General features: G+C 45.9%; 1 protein-coding gene across 1 annotated transcript in view; it reads left to right on the top strand.

Annotated features, from left to right (window-relative positions):
• Nucleotides 1-21259, top strand: part of EIF2B3 (eukaryotic translation initiation factor 2B subunit gamma) — a 103012-nt gene extending 81753 nt beyond the window's left edge. Inside the window, exons 11-12 of the mRNA XM_062622947.1 lie at nucleotides 9534-9637; nucleotides 21043-21259. Of these exons, the coding sequence (XP_062478931.1) occupies nucleotides 9534-9637; nucleotides 21043-21095 (157 nt within the window). The 3' untranslated portion in view covers nucleotides 21096-21259. The remainder of the gene's footprint in view (nucleotides 1-9533; nucleotides 9638-21042) is intronic.
• The last annotated feature ends 2479 nt before the right edge of the window (nucleotides 21260-23738 follow it).

Genomic DNA, 23738 nt, shown 5'->3' with positions numbered 1-23738 from the left:
AAGTGCTCTGAGCATTACAAGTAATATTAACAGGAAAAGCTTGTTGAATTCTTTATTCCATCCCTGCAGATAAAGATTTTGAAATCTCTTGTTTGTTAGTAAAACTATCCCAGTGTATACACTTACTGAAAGGATTTTAGCCATTTTGTCATGCATAGTATATCCTTTTTCCTTGGCTGTGGAAAATGAATGTTTCCCTGGGAAAGATTCAAGAGATGGAACTATAGTAGAGGAAGGATTTTTGGGCTACTTTAGAGGTCATTGAAGAGGAAAGCATGAAAAGCTCAGGTAAATACTGAGTCCACAGTAACCCATGCTTTGAAATGGTCTCGTTGACATGCTGGTAATCAGTACGGCAGGGGCTCTGTGGCAGATTTAGTCTCCAAAATGAAGTATTTTGCTGCTTTTGTTTCTTCATGGAAATACAGGAAAGCCTTTTGTTTCAAATGATGTTTTAATGGAAGTCATCAATAGGGTGCCATGGTTATCAGAGCAAAATGCAAACAGCCCAAGGTCTGCATCAAGATTTCACCTCCATTGCTGGAAAGTACCAGATCTACACAGAGTAACCAAGGGAGCTCAACCTGTCTCACCTGTAATTTTATCAGAAGAACTACTCATTGGGAATGATTGGTTTTGGATGATGGAAAAGACAAATGAAATGTCTGGTCATCTGCTTGCACAGGCCAGAGAATTTTAGTCGGCACCTGCTGATGATCTGCATTTGAAAGTTCAGGGTCAATTGACCACCTCATGTTCATTTTAGTCCCCATTTCCATTTGTAATATATATACACGCACCTCTGTTCCTGCGTGTTTTACACTCTGCAGTCAGAGATGCTCTGTGTGGCACAGGGGCTTGCCAGCACAGGTGTAATTTGTGGGGTGTAGAATCACAAGCTCTGACAGGCAGGTACTGCCTGCCTCTGGTATTTACATTGCTGACATTTAACAGTTCTCTGGCTGGAACTCTGCAAGGTTCCCCCTTGCAGGTACACCAGTGTCTTTATCCTGGTGTCCATCGTGTGGATATACTTTGATGCGATGTCTCAATAGATTATTCGCTTTTGATCTCCCCAGGCTGTATCCCGAACTGGGAATAGCAGTGAGAGAAGGAGAGGAGGTTCTTCTAGGAAGGAGTTTGCAGCAGACAATTGCCAGATTGCCCAGTGTAGTGGGCAGTCTCATTTCAGGATCTAAGGCCAGGATTGCAGATGTGACAGAGGTTAACGTGTGTGTGTGTGTGCAGGGGCAGGAACTATTGAATGATAACCTTATCTCCTTATTGTGTCTGTAAAGCTTACAGCAAGTTGTGGAACTCCATAAAAACATACTACCCAGGAAGAACAGCTGAAATTCCCCATATGACACACGGCTGTGGTTACCTTTTGGAAAGGGAAGGAGTTAAAAAGACAAGCAGATACTTTTCAGGTCAGGCTGCACGTGATGGCAGAGTGTGGCAACATCAGGGAACTTGGAATGCAAGGGAGGTGACACCAAGCACTGTGGGTTACAAAAGCTGTAGGGAGGTGATGTGGCTATTGAGGATAGAGGTAAAGTAAGGTAAGTCCCATGGATGGGGTAAACCATGGGGAGTTCTGACTCCCTAGGCAGAAAGAACAGGCTGGATTAAAAACTTGTGGAGGAAGGACTGGCACCAAAAATGTTACATCAGCCAAAACTAGCATCTTCTGTGTTCAGTCATATGAAGACAACTGAGCTATGTTTTGGATTTGTTAAAGGTGTTCTGGCTACCTGCATAAAGTAGATGGCACATATTCTGTAATGTCCCTCAGTTGAGGGGACTGGCGAGAGACCACATGTGACTGGTTAAAGGCTACTCCGGGTTGCCGCATGTCTCCAATCTGTTGCTACTTTCTATGAGAAAATGTACAAAGGAAGAAAACAACAAGCAAGCCGAGCTGGATTGACTACTAACTGCAGATTGATTGTGAAGTTTATTGGTTGTTTCCTCAATAGTGCCAAATCAGCACCTGATGTAGGAACCCTCAGCGGTTTGAAGAAAGTTCTAATTAAAACCAGGGTGGAATTGAGCATTTATAGGGGTTCAGTGCATAAGTAGTCTTTTTCCCCTTGGATAATGGCAGTACAAGGGAATAATCCTATTGCCAAGGCAACATTTGTTGAAATTGTAAAATATATTTTACAGTACATGCCCTCATGAGAAGGAATGAGGTTAAGTAAGTTCTTTCCAGCACCATAGCTTGCAAAGCTGGAAATAAACATTTGCTTATGCTGGGATTCCCAAACATTTTGTATCTTGAACCATTTTTTAAGATGGCTGTTGTCTTCTGGATACTTTGTCTCCCACCACCAGTTGCCCTTGAACTATCTAGCCCTAGAAAGGAGAATGAGGTTAGAATAGGTTTAGCAGAAAGCACATGGAAAGTGTGAATTTGATTCTGAAAAAGCACATGCTCAGCTTCAATATATGGATAAAGTGTATATATGGATAAAGTATATCATGGATATGGTTAAACAAGAATATATGAAGAAAGCTAGGCATAGTCCTTGACTGTAAAAAGGGCTCTTACTCCTCTTGGTGATGTAGCAGTTACATCCTGTCATTTCTGTCACACCTCTCAGTTTTAAACTGTAAACATTTTTGGTCAGGAACCATAATTTTCATTGTACTGTTTAATTCAATGCACATGCTGTGTAAGATACTGAAGAGAGACTACCCCTGGCCATCAGAGTTTGCTTTCAGAAAGATAAATGGAAGAAGAGAGGGCAGACTAGGAAACCACTGAGCAGAAAGGGTTAAGCTACTTGCAGGGCTAGTTTTCAGTGACTTTCAACTGAAGTCAAATTCTACTATATCTGATGTATTTAGGATATGTCTCATATAGTACCTGTTATCTTGTGAATGTCTGAACCATTATTACTAGCAGCTTCTCAAAAACCCCTAATGTTTTCTTCTGGCTAGCTTCCTGGTACATCAGTCTGTCTTAAATAAATCACCTGTTCTTTAATCTCAGATGCAGATGTTTCCCAGATAGCGCAGGGAGCTCTTCCCAATTTTCCAAACATCTTCTACATCAGATGTTGAACTTAAAACACAGGTCAGCTCTGAAAAGTGGCATTTTAAAACATCGCTCATTCTGCTGATCTGCTTCTTCAGGTGGCCAGTGGTACATCTGACTTCAGAGCTATAAATAAGCTTCTGCCTCCTGGTAGCCACATGGGTCTAATCAAAGAGTATGGAGATTTTTCACAAGCAGCTGATTGCTGTTGGGTTTTTGTGGGAATTCAGGTTTGACTGTCTCTGGTGCTCCTGAAAATCTTCCCCAACTTGGATATGGAAAAGGAAGAAATGATCACATTGTGCCAGGTTCGTGCCTGTAAGTTCCTAAGGGGACTGTGGGATTGAACAAGTTCCACTTGGCTCTAAGAAGCCAGGCTCAGTTTGTAACTGACATTTAGAAAACCCTTTTCCTTGTCAACCTAGCAACATGTGGTGCAGAAGCCAATTTAACCAGTAATGTCCTATGGAGGGCTATAGGTCTTAACCCAGAATTGCCCTTGGAAAACCCCAGAGAGCATGTCTTTCTGCTGTGTGTGCCAGTTGCTCTGCTCAGCCTGACTGTGCCAGCTAGCAAGAAAGTAAAGCAAACCCAGAGATGGGAGTAAGTATATCATTTTTCTGCTTTGTTACCTTCACATAGACAGCGATAGCTTTTCCCAGTCATCAGCTAAGTGTAAAATTGTGCAGGACGTGGCCCTCCCACTCTGCAAGAGAGAATGCAGAGGGAGGTCAGTTTCCCCGTGTGGGGGGTTTCCTGGTGTCAGACTCCTTGCAGCGTGCGTTTGCTGGAGTGTGCAGACCCGAGCTTGCAGCTACATAAAAGACTGCCAATTTGTTTGTTCCAAGATCAGCTGGATTTAACTGAAGTTTCAGAGGTGAGGCACAACCTTCCAGGTGACCTCCCCCAGCAGCCCAAGTTTCACTTAATAAAACACATTAAGGTAGGTTTGAGGCAATCCTGTAAGGTCAGTTGAACTTTCACTGGAAAATACGAGTGCTGGCAAGTATATGCAATATGTAATGCAAAATGTTTAGGGTGTGGGGAAGAAGCGTAAAGAAGCCATACCACAGTGATGAGCTTGGCTAGAAAAGAGACATGAAACAAGTTCCTTAGTGAAAACACCCTCAGAGAGGGGTGAAGAATTTAGGGGGGTTGGTAGAATGATTTTGTTACCCCCAAGGGGAAAAACAGGAGATCAAAGCCCAAATTCACTTAAGAATGCTTGCTTTGAAATGTATCTATAAATTATAGCATGTACTGCTGGCACCTATTGTAGTCTTTGGTATTTACTTGAGTGTATATCGTGAGATTCACAGTGCCCTGAGTTCACGAGGAAAACTGTGTTGGTATAAAAATGTATTGGTGTGTAAAGCATGTTGGTGAAGGCAACATTTCAGGTTCTCCAGTTTCTCCTAGTAATGTTTTTGGCTCTTCCCTGTTTTCCCATGGTCTTTGTGCCTCACTCCTGGATCCCGTGTCCTAGTCACTGACTCGCTAGCTAACGGGATTCCTTGAGGGGTTGCTCATAGGTTTTAGAGCTCTACCCTTCTCCTTGCCACCTCTCAGTGTTATTAAGGTGCCTGTTGTAGCTGTTATCTTCTTGGTCAGGGCAGAATGGGATGTTGCTCCCAGGGGAATCCACAGCTGTTACCCCTCAGTCAGCAAAGTAGCTGCCGAGGCATGTCACCCTTTGCTTTTAACTCCTGAATCAGTCTATCCGTTCCGTAGCTCATCTGGAGGAGCAAGAGAGCCGGCTTCTTGGCATGGCATAGCAGTACCAACAGGCTGTCCTAAGCTCTGTGCTCCAGGCTCTTTCTTCCTCGTGAGTGTATAGTTTTAAGCGTTGCATTTTAGACACCTCATTTGCTTTGCTGCCCAACAAAGATTATGTCGGGGTTTTGGCACAATTGGATTAAACTAGCAGTCCTGGATAACTTCCACTGGCATTTCAGGAGATTTGCTGTAAGGCAAACCTGTGACATTCATACCTTCCTAAGCTTGCACAACTAGGGCGAGAGCTGCAGTTGAGGTCTTGACCTCAGTTACTTAAGCCCCTTTCTCCCAGGAGCGTTCATCACTTTAATCACAGAGTCCTAAATAATCAGTGGGTAGCCTGTAATTAGGGGGTTGTGTCTTGGACTCCTGCAGCCTGCTCCCGGTGTGCTGAGCGCTGCGTATTTTGATTTCCCATTCCCGCAAAGGATGTTTGATCTCAGATTTACACTTTAGAAAATTAAGAAGGGTACAGCACCTCAGTCCCCTGGCAATCTTCCTGCTTTCAGTGGTAGGTGCCTTGCTTCTCCTAAGTATCACAGTGCTGCGGCAATTGACACACTTGATTTAAGAGTTTGATTTATAGACCGATATGCGGGCTGAAAGTCAGCAGTTCCAGGGCTGCATAAATCAGCCTGTCTCTGGGACTAATACTTCCTTATTTATAATGTCGATAGGAGATGGAATTCTTTCTCAGTTCTTTACATTTCTTTCAGATGTAATCGACCACCCTGTCCTTTGGTTTAAAGCTATGTGACTTTGCCACAAACAGAGGGAGGGAGAAGTAAGCCGAGTCGAGGAATTGCTGTGCTATAAAAGCTCCATATTGTATGCTCTTGGACTTTGCTTTCTCCCAGCTTCCTTCAAGCCCACACAAGAGATGGACTTGAGGTTTTTTGGCTTTCTTCCCCTCCCCCCTCCCTCCCTCCATAAGCTGACCTTTTAGAAAAATAAATAAAAGATAAAGAAGGACCTGGAATGTTGCAGAATGTGTGTACATTTTGCTCTCTGTTGTTTTCTGCTGGGATTAGTTGTTTACAATGGGGGAAGAGAGGGAGGGCAGAGGAAGGGAGGTCTGTGGCCTTAACTGAAATTAGTGGCATTTCAGAGTGATCTTGTTAGGTGGTCTGCAGTTTAAAGACCTAAATCCTTGTAATCCCCCCATGCCTCCTTGGCCACTACTCCTTTTGCTCTTGTTCTCTCACTTCCAAAGGAAAAAACCCACCCCAAAGTCAGCCTCTCTGTAAGACACACGCACGTATGTGTGCACAGACACAGACGTACACGCATATGCTTCCATTTGCACGTTGTACCTGTATTACAAATTAATGTCTTAGCTACATCTGTTCCCACTACAGGACTGGGCTTGTAAAATGCTCTCTGCAGAATGCAGACGTACACCGAATGTATTTTTATTTATTTTCTCAAAAACACCCAGCTGCCAGACTTTCAGTTTGTGATTACACTTACAACAAATTCAAATTGAAATTTCGGCCATAAATCAAACGCCCCAAATTAGTTCCTCTTGTGGGTTTGAACATGCTCTTTGGATTTTAAGGTCAGGAGATATCCGTTTTCACCGTGCTGAAAAGTTTAAAAATATACTACATTTTCAGGGAGGGGGGCAGAAATATGGTTTGCATTATAAAGCAGTACATCAGATGTGTGTGTATGCACACACACGACAGTGTGGATGGAGCTGGATGCTGTTGGAGCACCTTTGAGGACTAATAGCACCTAATTGTTAAGCAAGGCAGGAGCCACGGTGGCTGTTTAGCCAAGGAGAATATAGCAGAGTGCCCCAAGATGTGACAGTAACCCTGTAAGAGAATAAAAGTTTATTCCTTACTCTTCAACTTAAAAAAATGGTAAAAATTAAATAAACACACAAAATACTTCTCTTGGCAGGCTTTTATAACATACTTCTTGAAAGAAAAAAAAGGCATTTGCAAGTGGTTTCAAAATGGCTGTGTTACATCTGTCAGCGGGTGAAGGGAACACCCACAAATTGTGTTTTTATCTCTTGAAGTTTTGTTCCACTTGAGCAATAAAAGCCGGATTCGCTGCTGGTTTGTGTGATTGGGGTAATCTGAGCATCGAGTATGGTTTTAAAACTCCTGCATTTGGTTGGGTTTATAAGTTTTAAGAAACTCCCGGGGTGGTGGAGTTCTTGGGTTTTGTTTTACCTTGGCACTAGGGAAGGGTTGGTTTGCAAACACCTGGCACAGACAAGTTCATCTTGGTTCCCTGGCCTGTCCCTCCCAGCAAATGGTTTGGCAAGAACTTCCCTTATCTTTGATGTTAATGTCATCAGCAGTTTCTTGGTTACAATGCTAGTTGAAAAACTATCCCCAAGTAGGCTCTGAACGCACATGCAGTATTCTCCAGCCTGAACTCCAGACCAACAGCTTAAATCTCCTCTCTGCTGGGGAATATCCTCCTGCATGAGGATAATGCTGAGAGGTGGAGTGCACTCACAGCTGCTCTCATGCTCAGAAGCCGTGATAGATGGTGGGAACCTAAAAGTTTGCAGGGGAAAGCTCTCATCCGCCTGTCTCAGGAGGAGGTATTTTGGAGTGTGCATTTTGGATGGGAGCCATTTCAGTGGGAAGTGAGCAACCTCTCCCATCGCCCTCACTAGTCCTGCTGAAAGCCAAGTCAGGGTGGCAGCGGTGGGCAGTCCTTCCTCCCTAGAGGAAGACAAAGTTGCTCTCAGTGATTGCTCTTGCGCAAGACGATGGCCTGAGCTGCTGCACGGGCACATGAAGCTATTGGAAAGGAAGCAGATCGTGACAGTGTGAGAGCAAAGGCAGGCAGGGGTCTGCTGTGTATCTTTGCCGCTTTTTATCTTATTAACATGTTAGTAAAAACCTTGCCAAGGCAACCTGAGCTGGTTACTTGTGGAATAATTGCTCACGTTGCCTCCTTATAGGTCAGAGGAGGGGGAGTTTAAGTGAGTTAAAAGAATAATTGTTCAGAGGGGACAGTCTGTTCAAGGGGGGTCGTAACTGCTAACCACTGCGACTGAGGTCCGGTTTTATTGCTTTTACTCCTGCAGAATTAATGCTGGTTTTGTGGGGCAGATGGTTTCTGCTCTGACTCACACAAGCAACAGAATCGTAATATGTTTAATGGCACATTCTGTACACTAGATAATAATGATGTGTGAGCAGGAAAATGCTAGGAATTAATTTTAGGATCAGCAGTCTGGAGTGAGGAGTGATGTTTCTCTCTTCTCCTAAGGACCATGGCTGGCTAGCTCTCCATTCAGTACAGAATGGAGGCTCAGGTCTTTGACCTGATACCAAAACTCCTCTATGCTGTTAGCTCAGACTCCAGGGCCCAATGGTGTGGTTCAGCTGTATTTCACTAGTGCAATGAGTAGTGGTGATGCTTGTGACCAAGATGGGGAATGTTTGCAGGTCATTGAACTGTGGCACCCACCATGCAGAAATTCATGACTGAGATCAGCTGTTCAACTGAGGATAGCAAGAATATTCACAGTTGTTATAGTTAATATTAGCAGAAATACTGGGGAGAATATATGAAATGCCGTGCTTCACAGCAGGGTTAATATGGAGGAGCAGATGACCTGTGTCTCCCTGGCGTTACAGATCTTGCTTACACTTTCTTCCCAATCAGCTGGTATGTCAGACTTAGTATTTTTAGGCACTTCTTAGCTTGGTGCCTTCAAATTTTGTGTCTTTCAATGACAGTTTGTCCTCTTGCTTATCTTTGCACATGTGAACACAAGGAAACAAATAATTTGCATCATAGCTTGTTTTTTCTCTGTAGCTTTGGAAGGAATTTATCAGTACTTGTGGTGCTGAGTGAAGAGCATTTCAGGACACATCACTGACACTAGTAAAGATTCACAGCTTCCATTTTACTGCATGGAGGGGCTCAGACCAAACTCACTGAGTATCTCTCAACAGGGGAGTTACAAAGCCAGCACTTGGACTCTGAATTTCCTTCCTGTCTGGACAATCAGATGAGCAGATTTTAAAGCTGGTTATCACAGATTCAAACATATTTTGGAAGAAGGTGACTTTTGGTAAAGTTCCATCCTGTGTAGCATTTCAGATGTCAAAAGACTATGTGAATGTGAAGATATCCAAGGAAGATGGAGCAGGTCCAGTGTGGGTTACATTGGTTCAGTGCACAGTAATTACGTTTGGGTGCTTGAACGTGAACAAAGCCAACCAGCTGAGGTATTGAACTGTCCCTTCTCCCAGTCCTTGCTTAGTGCCTGGCAAGCTGGAACATAGGAAACTTCCGAGAAAAATGCGGAGGCAAGGACTGGGCTCCTCTTTTGAACTGGGGAGCTGAGCAGAGAACACACTGCTGTAGTTACCCAGACTGTCTGTGGAAAACACAAGACCTGATCCAGGTCCCAAGTCCCAAGCCATTGTCTTGTCCATGAAATCCTCTGGCAGTGTTTATTCTGTTAAGGAAATGTAGAGGAAAGCTGTTCTAACAGGAGGGGAAACTGGAAACCCTTTTTTGCAAACCCATTCTGACAGCTGGCATTTCATTTTTTCCAGCAACTGGGTGTGAAGATCAGGAAAAGAATAGTGGAGTTCTTGGAAAAAGAGAGAACTGAACCTGCTCACAGGATCATGTAGCAAGCTCATTAGATATCCCGGTGAATACCTTTGTTTTGTACCTGTCATTTTAAATTATTTTCTTGCTTTACTTTGTGTTTATCTTGTAGGTGCTCTCTTCAGGGCAGTGTCATTTGTCATAACGCAATAATAGAGAAGGGTGCAGACATCAAAGACTGTTTGATTGGAAGTGATCAGAGGCTGGAAACCAAAGGTAAGCAACAGAGCTGTATTTACAGTACATTTGTAATCATTTTCAGAAGTTCTTCCTTGAGGCTTTACTCCTGCTTCTTCATGAAGTGCCAGTAAACGGTGGCAGTTCTTGAGTGTAATGTCCTGTAATACTGGGATTTGCTTTTCATGGAAAGTACAGCTTCTGGGCATAAGAAAATACAGCTTCAGGGACTTGGTCCTCTGAAATTGGCAGAAAAGGTCTGTTGTCATTGTTATAAAGAAAGATTGGGTGCTAAGACAGTCTTTTCCCAGAGACCACAATTAGATCAGCCTGGAGTTGTCCTCAGCAGAAGGAGCCATTACTTGGACTAGTAATCTTCGTCAGTCAAATTACTGATCACACAGACGTCCTTCTCTGTAGATGCTACCAACCCACAATGCCAGCATGCTCCTGTTCACCTTGCTCCAAGCAGGAGCACAAGATGGAATATCATACTAGGAGCTGCTGTGCTCACTACTAAATACAAGAGCAGCTATGTTCAGATCTGCTTTACTGCTGTGAAATGCTGTTTTGGGACTTCAGAGGGATTACAACTACGTGGCCCTCATTTGGGCAAATTTAAGCCATCCGCTGGAAGTGCGCGTGGGGAGGGCTCGGTGGTAACCGCCTGAGTGGAACTGCTGATTTCCTGCCCTAAGAGATAATGGGCAGGAAATGGCTGTCTCAGTGACTGCATCCCAAGCAGAGGGCTTTTAATGAATATTTATTGTTGGGGTTTGGCAGATCCCCACTCTAGGGTGTGGACTGAGGACAAAAGTGAGTTCCTTTTCAGGCTCCATGTGAGGTTATTTACTCAGATCAGGATTTGTTTGCTTGCTTTGTCTTTATGGGTGGATTCTCAATTGTAAGTGTTGTGGTATAGAGCAGGGTTTGCATTTAATGTAGTATAAAGTAGCCTGCTGTCAGTCATGCATGTGACAAATTTTCCTTTAAATTGAAACTAAAAGTGAAAAAGACTCCTGAAAACAGCGTATTGATTTTGCAGTTGCACATCTCTGATACTGTAGGGAACACCCAGTGAGTGTTCTGTGCACTCTGGTCTTGGTTCCTGTATGCCAGTCTTTGCCTACTCATGGCTTTGCCCATCACATCAGTCTAAATCAGTGGCCTTTGCAGTGTTCATTCAGTGAAGATTTGCACTGTTTTTGATGCCTGAACATAGAATCATAGACTCAAAGGCCTTTAAGATCAGTGAGTCCAACCATTAACCTACTACTGCCACACTACCAAGCCCACCACTAAACCACGTCCTGAAGCGCTATATGGGCATTAATCAGTAGGAGATCTGAATCAGCTCATGTTTGGTTGTTAACCTGCAGCATGAACTATGAGGAGATGGAGCGTAGGCTTTAGCTATTTAGGAAATAGGAATATGTGTTATTTCTTTCATAGATTATATCAAACAGAAATATCACCCTTTGACCTTGCTCACATCAGTAGTCTCTTCCAGGGTCCAGATCCTAATCTGCTTGATTTTAGAATGGAAATCATTTGTTCTCCTTGATTGTCCTTGTCTGAATATTTTTCAGGGTCTGCAGATGTATTTGCAGGGAGAGTAACAGAGCTATAACCTGTGGTTCGTTTGCCTATTTTTGTAGTCTGCTGCCTGCTCACCTCTCCAAAGCTTAAACCCACTTCTTAATGAGTCTGTGGGCCCTCTAGTTAAACTGTTCAGAAACCTATGATTGACGTTAGCAAAGACACACTCAGGTAGATCATGAATACACCATTATGCTGAGCAAGAAAAAATAAAGGCTCAGTTCAGTTCGCTGCCTCAGTTTCCTAACCATTCTGGAATTTCTTTGGGCTGGGGGTCAGGTTCTCCTCGGTGGTCTGGGATCTGTCTGCGAAGTTCATGACTTACTTCCTGAACTGTGGAGTCTTTCCAGCCCAGCATGTCTCTTCTGACCTTGGCTGGTCCTGTAGTAAACTGGGTCCTCTCTTTTTCGCTGTGAAAGCATGCCATGACTTCCTTTCCCCTGCCCAAGACTTCCTGTATCTTGTGCCAAGCTTTTGGTGTGGCCCTGTAAGTCTGTTTCCATATTCCTCCTTTCATCAAGACTTTGGCTGTGTTGTTCTGTTTGGTAACTTTTCCTTCTTCAAACTCGAGCTTCCATGGCCAGGTTAGGAAAAAAAACTCTCTCTTGGGTTGGAGCCACCTTTTGTTGCAAGCTGATCACACTTGAGCAGACGTAAGCAGTAGCAGCTGGCTGCTGACCCTAGTCTGGGAGTTACATGCTAGAAACCTCCTCAGCAAAGCTGTGTACACCTTCCCAGAAACATGAAAAAAATAGAAATACAGCAGTCCCTTATTCCAGAGCATCAGCCAGGATTCATCAAAGGTAGAAATATCCCTGAATCATCCTACACAGCCCCAGGCAAATCCCACAGTTGACTTTGCTGCAGAACTGGCTGCGTGCTCCCTGCTCTGCTGTACGAGTCCTGGCCACACTGCTCGGGGTACAGGAGCTCTTTGAGCCAGTGTTGCTCTGACCTCCTTTCATGAAATGAACTCCAGTCCCATGCAAGGAGGATGGCAGGAGAACAGCTACCACAAATGATACGCAAACGTAACTCAAACCAGCTCTCGTCCTTCTGTGGAAGAATATGGGCATATTTAGGGTGGTCCAAATGGTACAGCTGGGAGTAATGGGATTGAATTAAACACAATTTAGGTTGGCTATCTGGAACGTTTTCCTAACGATGTGGTCTGGTAGGCTGTGGGATAATCTCCCTGGGGACATGGCGGGAGACCTCATCACTTAATAATGGGGCTTGGCAAAGCTCTGGACACCTAACTAGAGGCAACACTCCAGCACTGGTTACTGGGGTAGATCAGATGCAGCTTAGTATTTTCAACCTGAAAAGAAAGTTAGAGACACAGGAAGGGGCAGGTAACTGTCAGCTGTGATGTCCCAGTCTCACCTTAACTTAAGCCCCATCACAGCACTGGCCAGAGATGGTACTTTTAAGTGCCTCTGTTAAAGTCAAGGTATGGAGTTTTATTAAACTTCTGGATTTGCAAGCTGTGCCTCCCGAGAGTCATACTGTTCTCTTCCTACTGCTTTTATTACCATGCTTAGGAAGCATCCACTTTCCTTCCTCTTTGATACTTTAATTTAAGGAATTTGCCAGCAGAGAATTAACAGATGGGCTTTGTGAAGCTACCTCATGCAGGTAGCAGTTTGAAAAACACTTTGGTATCTAAGAAAAAGGAGGTAATTATTAAAGGGGTAGGAAATGGCAGGCAGCAGTTCTGGAAGAACTTAATTGCGCAGAGCATTCAATCACTGTTTTGAAGACAGCTATTAGAATCATGCTCCAGCCTTTTTGATGAACCTATTTTAAAAGAGGAGCTCAAAAGCAGCATTGAAGTAGGACTAGAGGGAGGGAGTGCTGGTGATGGGCCAGTCAAGGAGTCAGATGAGCCCTGGAGTCAGTAAGTACAGTTCCCAAAGGAGTCTCTAGGCCAGATTCAGCGGGGAGTACATTATACATCTGGTATAGGTTATCTGGGAAGAGGCATACACAGTAAAGGGCCTAACCTTTCTTCAAAGCAACACCAGGAACAGAGATGGTAAAGACACACACACACATAGGATAGAACTAGCAAAACTGACATAAAACTCACTGTGTTATCTCTCACCCTCATCTCTGTTGTTGTTGGGGCAGGGATATTTTATGTGCATTGGGAATTATGGAGCCAGTGTTGTTTAAGGACAGCTTGAGTCATTGCACATCACAAAAGTGCATTACAGGAGTGTTGTTGCCACAAAGTGTATGTTCAGAAAGGGAAAAAATACCAGCATTCAGGATGCTGATGTAATCTTAGCTTGGCATCCTGGTGCATACTTAGTAGCAGCATCACCTCTGTGGTCAGGCTGTAGACTAGAACTTCAGTGTGCTTGTTCCTGTGCAGTTTTTGTGCCACCATATATTTTTATTTTCCTTGGTGCTTTGACACAGTCAGCACCTAGAATGAGTAGTGCTTGCTGAATGCTGGGGCTTTCCATATTCCTCATTTTCCTGTCTTGTTTCAGTTTGTGTCTCAAACCTTAATTACTGCACACTATGCAAGAGGCAAGATCCTTCCTTTCTAAGGCTTTTCTGCAACATTTGTCATCTTAATGCCTCACAACTGTTAACAGCTCCACATTTTACCTCCTCAACGTGGTTGTTTTTTTTTCTCTGTTTTACAGAGACCTGCGAGACAGGGAGATTCCAATCATGTACCTATTCATTTGGACTGGCCAACTTAAGTGCTGAAGTTGGATGTTACATATGGCATTTCCTAGCTATTACAGACTTGACATTCTAGCCTTAGCATTTTCTTTGTGCATGTTGGGAGGGAAGGTTCAGTCCACTGAAAAAAAGAAACAAGAAAAGTTTTATTATGCAGGATTGGCCCTTGCATGGACCATTAGCAGTGTCAGAAACTTGAACTCCACTGTACTGCCTTTTGCTGCTTCAGCTGATGGAAACTGATAGTGATGGATCATCTTCATTAAAAGGAGCTGGATCTGCAGTGGGACAAGAGAACCTCTTTGCAGGAGGTTTCACAAATGCCCATGGGCATCAGCAGCCCTCAGATCCACTCCTGGTACTGGGAGGAGAAGGCTGTAGTTATTGTAGACTTCACTGCTCCTATTCCCAGCATTGGCATTGAGCCCCAACTACATCTCCTATGTCCTACATGATCCTGACTTCACAGGTTGTGCTATGTCATTGTCCCAGGACCAGAGTCATCCCATTCCTAGGCTTCTCTTTGGTTTTTCCTCTAGTCTTTCTCCCACAAAGAGTTTTGATTTTCCCTCTTACTTGGTATTCCCAGATATCCACCTGACTGCTCCTCTGGTCTGAGCATAGCTGCTGTTTCCAGTCCCCTTGCCTAACAGTCCCATGCTCCATTTCCCATCTGGCACTTGTTCCCTGACTGTTTTGAGTCAGACTGTGTCCCATTCTGTACCACTGTTGTGCCCAGGCAGGATTGTTCTGGGCACAGGAGGGAAGCAGTTCTGTGCACTGCACTGGTCCATAGAGTGGGGGAAGTCCTGCCTTCCTCCTGCACTTCCATGGTTGAGAGTGCTCATTGCAGACAGTCCCTGGAGCTTTTAGCTGCCCTCCTGAGAACACGTGCAAACTGAGATTTATTTTTTTCCAGTGGCTTATCACATAGCCAAAACTCTGTGGTTTCACACAAGAACAGAAAAAGGCACATATCCAGTAAGGACTGGCTCCTGTTCCCAATCATTTTCCAAGTCCTGTTCCAAGCTTGGAGTCCTAGGACTTCTCAATGAAACAGAGTAAGATTGTTTTATTTTAATGAGGGCCAAAGAGCACATTTTTCTCTAATGTCATCCTCTGAAGGCAGGTACAGTTTATGAAACCTCTACATATGAATGGGTGACTGCTTGTGAGGATGCTTCACCTCAGGCAAGATTTAGCAGGATAGGGGCAGGAAGTAACTGAGGGACTTGCTGGTGCTCTGCATTCAAGTAGGGGTGAGCATCTGCTCTTGCAAGATGCTGAGTACCTCCTGGTGAAGTCTTCAGGAACTGAAAACACTTAGCACGACACAAGGTCGGGATCAGAAAGCATGCTGCAGCACAGATGGGAGTTAGGAAATCTCATGAAGAACAGACACAGACTAAACAGTGCACACATGTATACTGTGCACTGGGGTGCAAGATGAGCTGGAGATGATGTAGGAATGGTGTAAATTTATAGCAAAACTGATTTGCTCCCTAAAGCAGTTTAACTGCTGAGTGTCTGTGGCAAAGATATTGTTGGCAGTTAAAAGAGGCATCTCTTAAGTATTTGTCGTTTTTGTCTCAGTGACCATGCAGGGACTACATTTCTAACTGATCCTAATAAGCCTCTTCTCCAAGTTGTATAAAAATGGTTTATGAGTTCTGCCTTAGCAGTGGCATTAAACTTCCCTATAATATCCATTCAGCAATGCTTCATCCTCCCCTGTGCCACTGGGGACTGTCACACTTCGGCACACTATCATTCCTGGCCAGGGAAGTTCAGGCTTCCCGAGTGAGCGGGTTAAACGAGCTGCCACATTCGCAGCATGTCCATTGTGGAGTCTACCCATAAGGCAGCAGTTCGTAACCTTGTGGAAATATTTTTACATGCTCCACGCAGAGAAAATAACCACTTGTGCTCTGCTAGAGCCCAGCCACATGAAAGGGCCAGGAAGAACACCCCAAAGGACACTGAGAAAGGAAAGGGACCTCTGCTTGCATCCAGCGCAGCAGGCAGCAGTATCCAGGCAAATACGGCATCTTTGCCATCTTGGCAGGAAGTGTAGACAGTCTTTCAAACTGGCATTTCTGAGATCCCTGCTTACATTTGCTGTGAGGTGGCGATAGTCCATGGGAGCACATTGGTCAGTACAATCCTGTCCCTTTCTTAACACTTTGCTAGGACTCTGTACCAGTACTCTAAGTGTGTCCCCCCTCCCTGAGAAGCTTGGTATCAGGCACATCCCAAGCTCATGGTCTCCCATATCCTTTACTAACCTTCCTCATAGGTCCCTGACCAATCACTTTCCCATGCACCTTTAACTCCCCATCTATCTGCTCCAAGCCACAGTAAATTCATCTCTCTTCAGGCACTGAATTCAGTGTTGTCTCTTTTACACTCCCAGTACACATCTATTCCCCAGGCGGGTTTGAGGGTAAAGGTGTTAATACTGGTTGAACTATGAGAAAAGCCTCAGCTGAACCAGGTGAGCACTGGCACTGTGCGCTGCATGGTTGCTGGGATGAGGTCTCAGCTGCCCGCCTGTTCCATGGGCTGGAGACCCAGGTATAGGCCAGAGCTGATCTGTTTGAAGCTTTCACCAGCCCTTGGGGTGAGTTGCTTATCCCACCCCTGGGAGCAGCAGGGGCACCCAGCTGATGGGCAGCATCACTTCGGAGACCCTCCAGCACAGAGACACGGCACTTCGGACAAATCTGTGAGGCACTGACAGCCTTTAGGGCCACAGCGTGGTCACCCCTGATCTCCAGTGATCCTGTAAGTACAGCGTAGCTGTGGAGCGAGCAGGCCTTGACTGGAAAGCCCCACTGCTCTGTAAACACAAACAAATCAGCCCCCATCACCTGCTTCCCTTCTTTATCTCTGCATGTAATTTAAAACACCCTCCAGCCTCCCAAAGTCAAGCTTCAGCTGCTTCCCATCCCCTTAAGCCCCTTTAGTTCCTTCCCCCCCCCCCCCCACTCCCAACCTGGCTGCTTTTCCAGGGCCAACCATCACTGCAGAGACAAGTTGCTCTTCTCTCCCACTCTCTGATCCTTTCTGTCCTGGGTGAATGTGGTAGGAACCACCCACAGCGTGTTTTCGTGCATGCGTTTCTGCAGTCTCCCCTCCCCCCTGCCTCGTTTTTTAAGTTAAACTATCTCTTGCTTTAAAGAGAGCAAATACACAGCAGTGGCTTTCATCACTGCTGTATAATAGAGCAGTAATTCTGTGCCAGGGACTGTTTTCTATTTTATTTTAAAGGGTTTATAAAACAGTGTATGTAATTGAGTGAGTAAACTGAACGTTTTCTGGAGCCCCTGAGGGCTGGAACTTCGTGGTGGTCCTGGGCCTAGGCCCTAACCCTTTTTTTTTCCCCTCTCTCTCCTTCCCCCCCCCTCTCCCTTTCCCCTCCTTCCCCTCCTCCTTTACAACCCAGAGTTGCCACCAGCAGCAGCAGCAGCAATCTGTCTGGGGCTAATTGAGCAAACAACAAGGAGATGCTTTCACATGGCTTTTAAAGGAATGCTCCGGCATCCCCTTTCTGCGAGCAGCTTGGCAGGAACCTGCCAGGAAGGCTGGGGAGCGGGGGTCCCCGGGTGCTGGTGGGGTTTGTGCTGGCCTGTGCGCAGTCATTTCCGCCCCTCTGTTTATTTGCATTACAATTTGGTTTTAGCCAAGCACCAAAAGCTGCACGCTGCTCCCCAGCTCGCCTTGTGCGTATGTTTTTAAGGGGCTAGTGTACAGTATGTGTAAACAAATGTCTTCCAAAGCAGGAACGCATCTCTAACGAGTGACAGGTTTTTGATTTAGACTCAGTAAAATCCCCGTGGACGCTGGGTTCAAGAGCCCAGGCTGGCTTCAGGCTGGGCTGCATCAGCAAGTTGAAGCAAAGTGCTAATCAAGAAGGTTGAATGTGTTGATCAGCTCTGGATTCGCTTAGCACCAGATGCTCCCAATCTGAGAAGATCTAGTTGAACATGATTTAAGGTTGCGGAGTCCAACTCTAAGGGTTTCTGAAAGTCCTTTCTCTAATCCCGCTTCTTTCTCTGTGGGCTGAATGCATCTGTAACCCTGCCAGTGTCAGATAAAAGGCAGCCTGGTAAGAAATCCCTAATGGGGAGCTAGGGAAGGAGAAGGGAGCTGAACAGCTAAGCATGTGAGGTACTTCTCCCTCCTCCCCCGGAGTTTCAGGCAGAGTTTCTGCATGAACTGAGCTTGCTGGTACCAGCCAGAGCCACTGGCAACTGGCAGCCACGGCTGATAATGAAACGCTATCTGCAGCTCGGCTCTCTGGCACACACGGAGGAGTCTGAATTCCCTTCCCTCCACAAGGAGGGCTTTGGGAAGGGAAGAGGGAAGCAGGGTGAATCCTTATCTGCCTATCGCATCCCCTCAGGGTGCGGAATCAGGCTTTGTTTCTAGCAAAACCATTCCTCTTTATCACTTAAACACTTTCTCGAAGATTTAAGGCAGGCACATTCATGTGTTTTCTTTTAGGCTGTGCAGGGAGAAATGAGTTTGGTGATTTCATGGGAGTCTGAAGTAGCAGTGACATACCAGGCAGGCTGTGTGTGCCCACTTTGGGAAATCTGGTCAACATGGATCGAAATGAGCAGGAGGATGGAGATGAGGGAATGCATGCTTTGATTTCCTGTGTGCCTTTAAACTCTTTAAACTCATTGCTGCCTCAGTTTCCCCATCTGTAAAATAGGAGTGATCTTATTTGCCCACTCCCAAGTAGTCTTTTGGATTCATCAGGTATAAAATGCAAGATACAAGTCAGCTGCAAGCATGTCAGTGCACAATACAAACAGATGGTAGCCGCTCTGCCACAAAGTATGCGACAGGCCCCATCCCAGCTCTGCGTGTTTAGGACAGTGCAGGATGCTGTCTGAAACGAAGCAAGAAGTTCCTCATTAAAAAGTGTTGCTACAGATAACCTATATATAGACCCATAAATTGACATGGCTCTTTATAAGCCTAGATGAAGGCATGTTTAATCTGCAGAGGCATAACGTAATTACTCTCACTGGATGGTAGCCAGGGTCTTATTCACATCATAGAAATCAACATGATAGGTAGTCTGCTTGGAGAAGGTTCAGGAATGGAGTCACAGGAGTTGCTACAGGGCCTGTTTGAGATATATTGGGAAAGTTGTTGGGGGTGAGGAATGTTATAGCAAGAAGTGCTGCAGGTTGGATTTGAGGTACCTTGGCAAAGCTGTGTGGGGTCTAGGACGGGAGGAGAGAGGTGCTGAAGGCTGGACTTGGGGCTGTTGGCAGAGCTGTGCTGCAGAGGTTGTGTGGTGCTACCTACATCACACTTGCACCTGGCACTTGTACAGTCAGTCCCTCATTTTCCTGAGCACTGCATCCACCTCTGCTCGTCCTGCCCAAAGTGCTGGAGATGGAGCTCCACATTCCAACTTCAGGATGTTAGCATGAGGCTCCAGGATTCGTTGTCATTTGTCACTGAATACCCTCAGCAAAGAACTAAATGACTCAAACTGATGCTGAAGATGAGAAGCTCCTTGATCCCTGTATTCTTGCCTTCATGAAGGGTCTCTGTAAGGAGGTGTGTGGCTAACCCAGGCTGAGGAGAGAGCAGGATCCATATGTTCATAGGATTGGAGTTGTATTGGGAAATTGTCTTGCCACAGTCCAATATTCCTTGAAGTTTGTAGAGCAGGTTTTGATCAGACCCTTTCTGGAGCACTGGTTTGCATGGTACAAAGGTAATGCCTTGAATTTTAAACCAAGAGAAACATCATGTTGGCCCAGCCAGCCTGGGGATTGCCAGGAATTTCTTCATTTAGCCAAAGGTGGCATGTTTGTTGTTTTGCAGCAGTCTTGCAAAATCCACTCCCCTGAGGGGAGGAGTTTTAGGTGGGTAAATAAAACACAACCAGTTCTTTCCATCATCCTTGGCTATCCACCCCCACTGCTGTGTAAGATGTGGGGGACAACACAGCCTCCATCAGTGTATCCCAGCACCTCGCAAGCCTTGAGCTTTATCCCGGGCTCCAGAGCCAATTGTTATTCCTAATGTGCAGAAGGGGAGATGGAAAGCCTGAGGGCATGGGTCAGACCACCTGAGCTCCACCTGAATAGGTGTCCAGCTCCCAGAGAGCAATTTAGATTCACCACCTCCCCCCCATGGTACCCTGAGGACACCCACTTCGAGCACACCAGCTTTGTGTCATGCTCTGAGGCCACATGCTTGGGGGGGGGGGGTTAGGCACTGGGCTTTCAGTTACGTGTTTTTATTATTTTGGCTTCAAATCCCTTATTTGCAGTCCTTCCCTGACAAGCTGCTTTTGCATTTTAAAGGGAAGGCTCTTTCAGTAGTGCATTAGCAGTGCTGGGGCAGGGACTGGCACATGAATGTGTCCGCTGGGGCTGTGCAGAGCTCCTGGGAACAGGCAAAGGAGTGACCTTGTGGAACTGGCCTCTCCAACATGTTTGCTCCACAAGGAGTCTGAGGAGGGCTGTCCACTGTTCCCCTTAGAGGTGATAACAGTGCTCAGAGACCTTGCTTCACACAGATGCTTTTGCAGAGGCTCCATCCAGAGCCTAATCCAGGAGGGAGAAGTCAAATTTAAATTACAAAATAAATAAAAGTTCTTTCTTTTCAAGATGCCAGGTTGAGATCTCAGGGGTTGCTGAGAGGATCTCACCCTCTTCCATGATGGCCCCAGATGCTCAGCAGCCCCTTTCCTCCCCAGGCTGCCTGCAGTCTGAGGCCACACGGCGCTCTTCAGGGCCGGGTGCATTACTGATCTCTAATTTTATGTCACATCTCCACATCGGATGTGGAGGGTTCTTCGACTCAACCAAGGATTACACCTGTCAGCAGCAGCTGTGACTTCCGTCCGGGCTCTCTTGTTTAGTAGTGACACATACATGTGAAAACTCATTAGGGAAACCTCCTGATGTTTAGTCAGTTGTTTAGGCTCTTGCCATGTGTGTGGGATTGATGCTGGAGTCCACAGAAAGGCAGCGAATCCGTGTTTGAGCTCCCCAGAATCTGCTTTTCTCATTTGTTTTATAGTTGCAGATTTGCAAAATGAGAGGTCTGAAGCACTGTGGCAAACTCAATTCCTCTTCTCTTCCTCCCTCTCTCTCTCTTTTCAGCCAAACATGTTAATGAAGTCATTGTGGGCACTGAACAGCTGATGGAGATATAACCGGAGTAGGTTTTAAAGATGATTTTATGGAAGCCAGCAGCAGAACCAGATGTTCAAGCATCGTAAGATCATCCGAACACATCAGTACTGGCACGGTTTACCCTGTCATTGCTCCTTTCCTGTGCAGCTTTATATTTATGTCTTAATAAAGCAGTATTTGCAGAGCGGTGTGTCCGCCAGCCCTTCCCCCCTCATTGGGATGCACGTGGGTTTGTGCCGGGTAATATCGGTTCCTGCGCCCGCCGAACGCACTGTACTTTTCCAGCAGAAGGGACCACACAGACTGTGCCCACTCCAAAGAATGATTTAGCCGCCCTCCCTGCGATGTAAACCACGTCCCTGCAGCCCTGCACCACCGTCCCCGAGCCTGGGAGAGACCGCTCGGGATGCGGCTGGTGCATCTCATCAACGCAGCAGGCGGGCAGCGGAACACAGCCGTAATGAGGGCTGCTCTTTGCAGCCCGGTGGCTCTGCCAGCCTCCTCCTCCTCGCTCTCATGATGCTGCCCCATAGCACAGATGGGTTTAAGCTGCGCCTCTCCTCTCCTGTACTGCAGTTGAGGAGTTTGGCACCCATTTCCATCAGGGCTGAGTTTGGGCTGTTACTTTGAAATCCTGCCCAAGAGCAAGTATGTGAGAGGGATGGAGGAGCATGGAGGGGAAGTGGGGCTAAACCCTGAGTGCTGTGCCTTATTTTGATGGTTCTTTCACTTGTCAGTCTGACGTTCCTAATCCCAGGCAAGAGATTCCCTCCCCACATCTAGATAATCTGTGGATGACTACCTACATCTGTGCGATGAGTCGAGTGTGCTGATGTGAAACGCATAGCCTTGTGGTCAGGGGTTGTGCCAGGATTGTAAAGCACCTGGATGGGATTGAAACACAAGCTGTTCTTTAACGTTTATAAATTGGACACAAGTTCCTACCTAAAAGCTGTTTATTAGAATCTGGTAGGATTCAACGGGACATTTATCTGCCCCTGGCAGTTTGACATCCAGAGGTGCTTACAGCAGCTGGCTGGGATGATATTTCATTAACTGAAGTGATAAATGTTAGATGTGTGCTTCGTGGGCACCAGTGTCCCCTGAGGAAAATTACCATTTCCCAGCTAATTTGACAGGAGAGGGATTATAATCCAGACGTTCCCTGAGTTTCATAAACAAAATCCCTTCTCTAAGGGACCAGATTGGAATGGGAAGTGGGGGTAAGGATGAGCTTCAAGGCCTTTGACAAGCTGCAGGAAGAAGAAACATGCTGCAGTTCAGCTCCAGCTTCGTGCTAGAGGTTTTTTGCCTCACGTATGTGCGCAAACATGTTCCTAAGGTACGAAGCCTTTTTCATCCAAGGATCGCAGAGGCTTCACAAAGGTTTAATTAAAGAGAGTTCTTGTCTCCGTGTGCGGCAAGGAGCGAGGCATCCATTTTGGGTGTGTAGAAACAGAAGCAGAGGGGAGCGTAATTACCTGGCTTTGCATTTAGCCAGAAAGCTGTGGCAAAGCCCAGAGAGGTCCACAGGGACTTTGACTTAAACACAAAGCCTTCTCCCTTTCTGTTTTTAGGATACATTTTAGCTTCTGAAAAGTCCACATCCCCTTACTTAACAGCTACAGCTTTACCTCCTTGTGCCTTAATTATACGTTAAAGTCTCAGTCCTTTTGTTTAGCTAATTTAAGAAGAGGGTGGGGGGCTCTTTACTGTGTCGGTTAGAATTTAGCATTAATTTAGTGTTCTCTGACACTTGAAAACCTGGCCGGGATTTGAGGCGTTTTCTTTTCCTTTTTGCCTTTTACGACCTGCAGGTGTTTGGGGTGAGATAAAAGTAGATCCCAAAGTGAGATTTCGCAGCACAAATTATCAAAGTGAAGATTCACTCTTGATGCACTCGACGTGTGTGGCAGTAATTATGAAAAATAGTTCAGGATAATAGGGCCTTCAGGAATCCCAAGGCGGGCACTGGGAGGTTAACCCTTCCTCATCTAAGCAGGTCTCCACACTGCTGTCATCATCAGGTGAGCAGATGATGGGTTGAGTCAGGCAACTTCAGTCATAAATGTTACTGTCTTCAAGAGAACTGGGTAGGTGACCAAGGAAATGAAGTTCTGTTCCCAGTTATAGATGTGACTGTTGATCCTGTGTCCTACACACCTTCAGGAAGGTGTTGCTAGCTGAGCTACTTATCAGCTTTGAAGAATGGGTCACCTCTCAGGTAGCAAGTAAGTCTCCTCACTGTGCTGCTCTATCGTACCCATGCAGCAGACTGTCACAGCCCGTGCCCATCACAGTGCTACTAACACCAAGTTGGTTCTTTATGTTTCTCTGAGATGGAACGTCCCAACTCTGTAGGTGCCGGTGCTTTTGGACAGGCTTGTCCTGAGCACTTCCTTGGCAGATGTACAACCGGGGTTGATGTGAGAAGGTTCTTGCAGTGGCATGCCACGTGCTGCATCTGCACGTGGTGAAGCAGAGGCCTGCCATGATGCCCAGTGAGGTCCCCAGCCAGCAGCACCTCTGGCTCTTGGGTGTCACTGGGCAGTGCCCTGGGCAGCAGGTTGGTGTGGGTGCAGAGCCCAGCAGCAGTGTGTGCACACACTGCACCCTACTCCTTCCTGTGAGTCTTGCACCGCTATTACACCATGATGGGGGCA

Source organism: Pezoporus occidentalis, unplaced genomic scaffold, assembly GCF_034315485.1.
Source record: "Pezoporus occidentalis ecotype Australia unplaced genomic scaffold, CSIRO_AGI_Poc_V1 ctg25, whole genome shotgun sequence".
NCBI lineage: Eukaryota > Metazoa > Chordata > Aves > Psittaciformes > Psittacidae > Pezoporus > Pezoporus occidentalis.
The sequence above is the reverse complement of the archived record's forward strand: the minus strand, read 5'-3'. Positions and strand labels throughout refer to the sequence as shown.